The 8,424-nt window shown below is 40.2% G+C and overlaps 1 protein-coding gene across 1 annotated transcript; it reads right to left on the reverse strand.

Moving 5' to 3' along the window:
* Positions 1 to 461: 461 nt before the first annotated feature.
* Positions 462 to 7,947, reverse strand: LOC146555391 (uncharacterized). The gene is made up of 6 exons (XM_085252226.1): positions 7,747 to 7,947; positions 6,890 to 7,058; positions 5,450 to 5,944; positions 4,811 to 4,878; positions 1,690 to 1,733; positions 462 to 777 (listed from the first exon to the last, which is right to left on the reverse strand). Exons 1-6 carry the CDS (start codon positions 7,945 to 7,947, stop codon positions 672 to 674), a joined length of 1,083 nt encoding a protein of 360 aa, XP_085108352.1. The 3' UTR covers positions 462 to 671.
* Positions 7,948 to 8,424: the final 477 nt, after the last annotated feature.

Genomic DNA, 8,424 nt, shown 5'->3' on the forward strand with positions numbered 1-8,424 from the left:
TATATAACAGTGTAGGTGGATCAAGGCCAAGTCAATGTTGAGCATCTAAGAAAATTATGAAAGTTGATACTACTAGTAATGGAAACTTTCAGTCTCAACATCAAACAGTACTACAAGTTCTCATATCTCAATAGACCTTTGATTTTTTATTTTACTTTTCATTGACAGTACTCAGTACAATTTCACCAGCCTTCATACTTTAAACTAAACAGAACACCTGTTTACAATAACAACTTCATATGAGAAACAAAGGGAAACAGACTGATGGGTTTTATGGATTGAGTTGCTAGCTGTGGGTCATATTCACCGTAACAATTATAACAGCCTACACTCACTTTTTAAAGAATGTAGCAAATATAAATGCTGTACAAAAACATTCAAGTTAAGAACACAGAACTACTATTGTAGTTAACAACATAATATAAAGTCTTTTTTTACGTAACACAATGCATTTTAACAAGTATAAATATTTGTCTAACATTTCTAAACAATCAAACTGCTGAAAATGAACATATCCAGTCTGTGAACAGAGAAGATCAATGTGACATCTGGATGTATGGACCTTTGGTTCCACATATTTCTGAAAGTGTTCCTTGTAGACAGTACACAACTTCAGTTTTCAGACATTATATCTTACTTGTTTGTAACATAGAAAAACAAACATCACAACATCATAAAAAGACTTCCTCAGTGGCTGAAGGAGGTGGCACATCTGGCATGGCAAAGTGGTGTTGAAATTCACTGGCTGGCTCCCACGTGTCATCCCAGATTTTCCCACTGGAAAATATAATTATTGAAAGAAACAACACCAAAAACATTAATATCGTGTTGGGGATTACTTCGTGCTTTTTATGTTTAACACCAGAGGTGGAACATGATAAAGACATTTCCTTAAGTACTGTACCAAAATGCAAATTGTCATTTTTATGGATATTTTCAACTTCTGCTACACTATTTGTAATTTAGATGGATTACAAACAAAACACTACTGTACAGTTACACTCGACACATATGAAAGACTTAGTTATTGTTTTTCAGTTGAACAGTTCATAATATCCTTTCTGTGAAGTGAAAATAAAAATTGTTCAAATGTGATAATTAGTTTCTTTTGGATTATTATAAAGGCTGTTGTTTACTCTTTAATTTGTAGAGATTCATTGCTGTCACACAATTGTAATGCTAGAAATACAGTATGCAAAACAACTGAAAGCTTTCACAGTGTGATATTAGTACTTCTTTGGAAAGTTCAGAATCTGAATACTCCCTCCACTGCTTAGGCAATTTATCCTTTGGCACACATAAATCTGTGTAAGACATGGACAAATTCTCTCCACTTTGTCAAAATCCTGATAGCTTTTATATATTTCTTACAATTAATGTGAGTGCTCTTATGGCCCCAGCACAGTCCAGCTGGAATTATTCCCAGTACTTTTGCATCTAAGTGAGACACTACGTGTGTTTTCTGAACAGTTTCAAATATATTTCTTATTAAATTTGTTATGATTCGACAAAGATGGCAAAAAACTTTGCAATAATCCTTAATTGATTAAATAATTGAGATAGGATAAGAAAAAAAGCGAGAAGTAAGACGTGACAAAACACCTGGTTTTCCATTTTCATTTGTGCTCCAAAAAGGTAATAGATGGAAACAGAACATTCTCAGAGAATGAAATATCAAGAGCTTCTTACCAAACAGAGCAAGGCAACCAACGCACTTTTACTTCTGTGTTCCCCTAGACAGAAGGAATCAGAGAGGCAATCGTTAAATAACATGGTTAATGGATAGGTGTCTTCATAAAGCTTGTGTGTAATCCAGTGTGCACACCTGAGACACACACAGACCCATGTAAACACACTTTGATAGATGTGTAGGTATGTGTATGTAAGGCATTTCTGTTTATAAAAAAAATAATAATAGGATTTTGAAAAGCATGTATCCAATTGTGGCATTCACAAAAAATTATTTTGATCACAGGTTTAGTTAACTGCGTCTATCTGTTTTTGACTCTGGCTATGTTCTTTTCTTCGGAAAGTTTGACGTACTTGATACATCATACACTGACATAATCAATATCATCCCATTATGAATTGTTTGAATTGTGTCCATTTAAACACTTCAAACTACACATGCAGGACACTGACAATCGTGTCGCATTGGACAGTTACACCTCCACTGTCTTGGACTACATCTGTTTCTGTGTGGACAATGTAACAACTTGGAAACGATTCCGTGTGTTCCCTAATAATCCACCCTGGATGACACACGGAGTTCAACAACTTATTCGAACAAGGAACAACGCTTTCAAATCCGGGGACCAGGAGGCATACAGTGCTGCCAGGGCCAACCTGAGAAGAGGCATCAAGACTGCCAAGCAGCAGCACAGGAGGCGTATTGAGGCCAGGTTTGAGAACAACACAAACCCAAGGCAGGTCTGGGAGGGCATCAGGGCTATCACGGACTACAAAAGAAGAACACCATCACCCTCAGCCGACAGTTCTACTCTGGCTGAGGATCTAAATCTCTTTTATGCCCGTTTTGACAGGGAGAACACCGACCCTGTCCTGTCCCCTCTCCCCTCAACCGACCCTGCTCCGGTCCTGAGCACTCATGAGCTGAGGCGTGTGTTCCGGAGCATTAACACCAGGAAGGCGGCCGGGCCGGATGGAGTGCTGGGCCGGGTGCTAAAAGACTGTGCTGCGGACCTGGCGGACGTCTTCACCTCTATATATAACACCTCGTTGTCCTGTTCACTGGTACCATCCTGTTTGGTACAAGCAGCAACCATCGTTCCCATCCCAAAACAGTCAAATGTCACATGTCTGAACGATTTCAGACCTGTGGCACTCACCCCCATTCCCGCCAAATGCCTGGAGAGACTGGTCATTAAACACATCAGAGCTGCTTTTCCACCATCCCTGGACTCGCACCAGTTTGCATACAGGGAGAACCGGTCAACCGAGGATGCGATCGCCACAGTGCTGCACACATTACTGAAGCACTTGGAACACAGGAACACCTATGCACGGCTCCTCTTTGTAGACTACAGCTCGGCTTTTAATACCATCCGGCCATACAAACTCCGTCCCAAACTCCACCAACTGGGACTTAACTCTTCTCTGTGCAACTGGATTGTGGACTTCCTCACTAACCGTAGACAGAGTGTCAGAGTGGGTAAGAACACCTCTTCCACCCTTGTGGTCAACACCGGTGCCCCTCAGGGGTGTGTTCTGAGCCCTCTGCTATACACTCTCTTCACCCATGACTGTATTTCCTCCTGCGCGTCCAATCTCATTGTTAAGTTTGCAGATGACACTACAGTGCTCGGACTTATATCCAACAATGATGAGACAAACTATAGGACAGAGGTGCAACAACTAGAGTCATGGTGCCACGACAATAACTTGGTCTTAAACACCAAAAAGACCAAGGAGATCATTGTAGATTTCCGGAAGAGGGGTCATAACAACCATCTGCCTCTCTTCATTGGCAGTGAGGCGGTGGAGAGGGTGAGCAGTTTTAAATTCTTGGGGGTAACTGTGACCGAGGACCTGTCCTGGGGCAACCATATCACCTCAGTTGTACGGAAGGCCCAACAGCGCCTCTACTACCTGAGGAGACTGCGGAGCGCACACATTCCCAGATCTCTGATGTTGAACTTCTACAACTGTGCCATCAGCAGCGTTCTGACGTATGGATTTCTAGTGTGGTTCCCCAGCTGCACCAAGGCCGATCAGCAAGCACTCCAGCGGGTGGTGAAAGAAGCTGGCAGAATTATTGGAACAAGTCTGCCAGAGATCAGTAATATCTTCCCCACTCGCTGTCTGAGGAGGGTGCACAGTATCCTGCGGGACCAACATCACCCTGCGCGCCACCTTTTCCATCTGCTGCCCTCAGGGAGAAGGTATAGGTCTATACAGGCCAGAACATCCAGACTGGCCAACAGCCTGTATCCACAGGCTGTGAGGCTCCTGAACTCTCTGCCCCCCTCTCACGGACAATAACCATATCCAACTTCTTAATAGCAATGAACTGGTCTGCATTGGTGCATCATATCTTTATTCTCTTCCCCCTCCTGCCCCCCCCCCCTCTTTCTTAAATAGATAACTATCATATCTGATATCATATCTCACAGTACAATAATATTGAATGGGTTGCATTGTTGTATTTTGTCATGTTTCTCAGGTCTTTGTCTGAATTTCTACGAACATTATTGCTAAGGATTGTCTTATTGCATTGGAGTCACACTGGGTTAAATATGTACACTTGGGTTTTAAGGGGTATTTATTATTTTCTTCTTTTTTTTGGGTTGTATGGAAGCCCCAAACGCAATTTCATTGTTCTTGACAATGACAATAAATAAATAAATACTAAATACTAAATACTAAATAGATTATCTACTATTTATAGTGAGACAGGGCTGGTCAGCATATATCAGGATCTATAAATTGTGCTTTCTATGATCCTGATTCAACAAGAACAACTGAGGATATAGGCTTACACAGAAAAAAATATGATCCTTCCTCATATACAGTCATTTGTATGTTAGCCATGTAGGTTTTTGTAGCAAGATGTAGCAGTATTCAATGTCTGTGATTAATTTTGCAGAATTGTTTAAGAACAAACACATGAAATACAATACAATCTTTTAATGTAATTCCATTAATCATTTCCCTTCACTAATCTCAAAAGTACATTTGAATTTACCCATGTAGCACAGTTCATGGCTGTAGTGCATGGATGAAAACAACTTGAGATAGGCTTACTGTAAAAAGTCTACTGAAAAGCAAATTAAAACATTTTAAGTATTACCTCATTTATCCTGCTCTCAGTGACTTCTTCAAACTGGAACACCTTCTGCCTACTACATCTTCGACAGCCTAAGAAATGAAAAATTACATTTAAAAAAAACATAAGACTCTGTATACACAAGAAATCAAATATGAGTTTTCACTCAACAAGTGAAAATCTGTAATATCCTCCTGATTGCCATACTCCATTTGTCCTCTGGGGTCAAAAAGTGAACCCACCTCAGTTGAGTTTTTTTTTAAAGTACATACCATAAATTGTGAATCAATTCTGTGTAAAAACTTAGTTTCACTTAGGACCAACAAATTAACAAAAAAATTCACCCTTCATTTTGCAATTGAGTGCCACCAGACCTTGTTTATATAAATGCATACACTATTTGTTGAGAGAAACTAAAATGTTCTCTAAAAGTGCGTTTTAGTTTTCTCAATCCAATCAAGTTGAATTACAAAGTCCTCTTAACTAAAGTAAGGGATTGACCATATTTAATTATAGTCTTTTTATAGTGTACACCAAAATGCAGCTAAATAACTAGTGAATAATACTTTGCAATGGTTTGTTAGTTCTCTAGGACAACATATGTATCATTTTTGGGTAAGAAACTTAAAAATCTCAAGACATAACATGCAAAGCAATACTTACTCTTTCTCTTCTTATTTTCATGTTGGCCACCCTCACTTAAGGACTGGGAGATCGCGTGGCTAGCAGGTGGATGAAGAGACTGCAGAGATGGCTGGTCTGCGGGTTTAAAAGGTGGTGGAGAGGTGGGAGAGGTTGTTTGTGAGGTGCTTCTGTCTCTCTTCTTTTTTTGGAAAGACTGGGAGCATGGAACAAAAGAAGGAGATAAAGGAACAAGATTGAGAACAAAAACAGTCTCTGTCTGCTCGTCTGACAGGCTCTTTGGGTGCTCCTCGAGGAGCCTAGAAGATTGATGTTCCTGGGTGGTCATCTCAGGCTGCTCCTTGGCGAGGCTCTCTGCTTGCTTGTTGATCAGGGTCTCTGCCTGTTCTTCACTGGGGATCTCTGCGTGTTCTTTGATGTGGGTCTGTTTGTCGGCACAATGCTCCTTGGTGGCATTCTTGGACTGCACAAGCTGCTGTTCTGTGGGGGTATTGGGGTGCACTGGTGTGGAGGTTCCTATAAAACATATTTACTTTCATAAAAATATTTTTCAAAAAAGGCCTTATATTTAGCAGGAACTACACTTTGGCTACGTTCACACTGCAGGCGAAAGCGCAGCAAATCCGATTTTTTTGACCCTCTGCGACCCATATCCGATCATGGTCTGACAGTGTGAATGGCACAAATCCGATATTTTCAAATCCAATTTGGGTCACGTTCGTATGTGTTACTGAATCCGATACATAGCTGATATTTTAGAAAGCGACTGCTGTTTGAACGGTCCTTTCACATTAAATCGATCTTCCACGTCACTGACACAAGACAGACGCCAATTATCAGCGCCAGAGAAGCACCACAGAAGACATCATGAACGCTTCCTGGCCATCCAGCTAAACTGTTGGGAAGACAACGTTGGAGAAACGTGAACATTTTATTTGCAGATTCTGACAGAAGTCTGAAACTACCCTTTGAAGCACCGCTCCTCTCTAAAACAGCAATAAGGATCATTATTAGGCCATATGTAAATAACAAAATAACTTAAAGCAAAATTGGGAAACATAAAGTCTCAAACAAGTCTTTATAATAAGGGCCATCAGTCAAAAAATACTGTTTGGTCTGGGTCTAAACAGAGCGCAATGTGTGTGACGTCTTCTTTTGCGCATGCGGCCGCTTTGGGCGTTCACACTAGAGCGCGTTTGCTGTCACATTTTATTTGTAGTGTGAACGAGCAGACAAAAAAATCTGAATTGAGCATTAAGACCTGCAGTGTGAACGAAGCCTTTGATAACATATCCTTCAATGGTTATTTAATGACCTTAAAATATACTTACACAATTTGCTTAAAGATTAATGAAGTATTCTGATTGTGAAAGCAAGTTGAGACGACTTGTTGTGAAAAGTTGCTATATAAATTAGCATTAATTAACTGGACTGAAAGTATACAACAGACTTCACTCTTACCCTTAGACAGTATAAATTCATAAGCCCTCTGCATCTTCTCCAGGAAATTTCTTGTAGTAGAAGTGGGGTCCAAATGGGTAATAACATCTGCTACCCACTTATGTGAATTCTTGTCTTTTTTGCCAATGAATAAAATGGGCTTGTAGCCTATAGACTCAAGTTTCTGCACCTGAAATTAATAAAAAAAATAGTTGGCACAAATTAGTCAAACACAGCCTGTTGTTAAATGGTAAACGAAATGACTCTTATATAGCGTTTTCTCGTGGAGCACTAAAAGTGCTTTATACAACATGCAATATTAACCCATATTCACACCAGCTTCTTAGAAGTTTCCATTTAAGCATTCACACACAGCGATCGTGGCTCAAGAGTTGGCAGTTCGTTTTGTAATCGGAAGGTTGCCGGTTCGAGCCCCGGCTTGGACAGTCTCGGTCGTTGTGTCCTTGGGCAAGACACTTCACCCGTTGCCTACTGGTGGTGGTCAGAGGGCCCGGTGGCGCCAGTGTCTGGCAGCCTCGCCTCTGTCAGTGCGCCCCAGGGTGGCTGTGGCTACAATGTAGCTGCCATCACCAGTGTGTGAATGAGTGGATGACTGAATGTAGTGTAAAGTGCTTTGGGTTCCTTAGGGACTAAGTAAAGCGCTATACAAATACAGGCCATTTACACATTCATACTGATATGAATACATACAGCCACCACTGATGTATTACAGTAAAGTAATTGTTTGTCTTTAGCAAAATGTAGATAAAATATTGTTGCATGTTCTCAAAAGCACATATGATGAGCTGTGTTAATGTGCCAGCAACATCTTATAACAACTTAATGATAATATATGAAACAAAAAAATTTTTACTTACTGCAATACGGGCAGAATCAATTATCCGGCAAACATTTCTGTTTTTCAAGACAACTTCTGCCCACTGGCTATCCAATGATTCTACTTTTTCTTTTAGCTTCTTTTTGCTGGACAGACTTCCGAAGCAGACATAGCAGGTTCTTCTGCTTGCCTGATTGGGAGTCTGGCAAAATGTACAGGGCCTGAATTTGGGGCGTGCCATGTTGAAACAAAGAATAATTACAGACAGAAAAGGCAGCAGACAGACAAAAGGCAAATTATAGGTTAACCAGCACACTGACAACAAGAAAAAAGCTGAAGAGTTAAAGAGACAGAAATGCGGATAGAAACAGAGAGACAGACCAATAAGGACAGCAGTAAGAACAGATACAAACAGACTGACGTGGCTCTTAAAAGTGCCTTTAGGAGTTTTTCAAAAAGCAGATGTAGGAAGGAATCAATCAATAATAGGCTGATTGATGAAGAACCTGTTTAGAAAAAAAAAAGTATTCAGAATTCAGAAGCACCTTATAAATAAATATATACATTAAACCCTATTGTAACCATTTAGATAAACCCTGTTTAGTGTCCATTTGTATTTCATTTGCAGCATAGATGATCGGTCTGCTATTTAATGATTATGTAATGCTGTTATTAAGTTTAAAATCGAGAGAGAGAGAGAGACAGAGAGAGAGAGAGA

Source organism: Mchenga conophoros, linkage group LG17 (genome assembly GCF_057382185.1).
Source record: "Mchenga conophoros isolate Kocher_MC1m ecotype Shallow Benthic linkage group LG17, M_conophoros_male_GT1.1, whole genome shotgun sequence".
Classification (NCBI taxonomy): Eukaryota; Metazoa; Chordata; class Actinopteri; order Cichliformes; family Cichlidae; genus Mchenga; species Mchenga conophoros.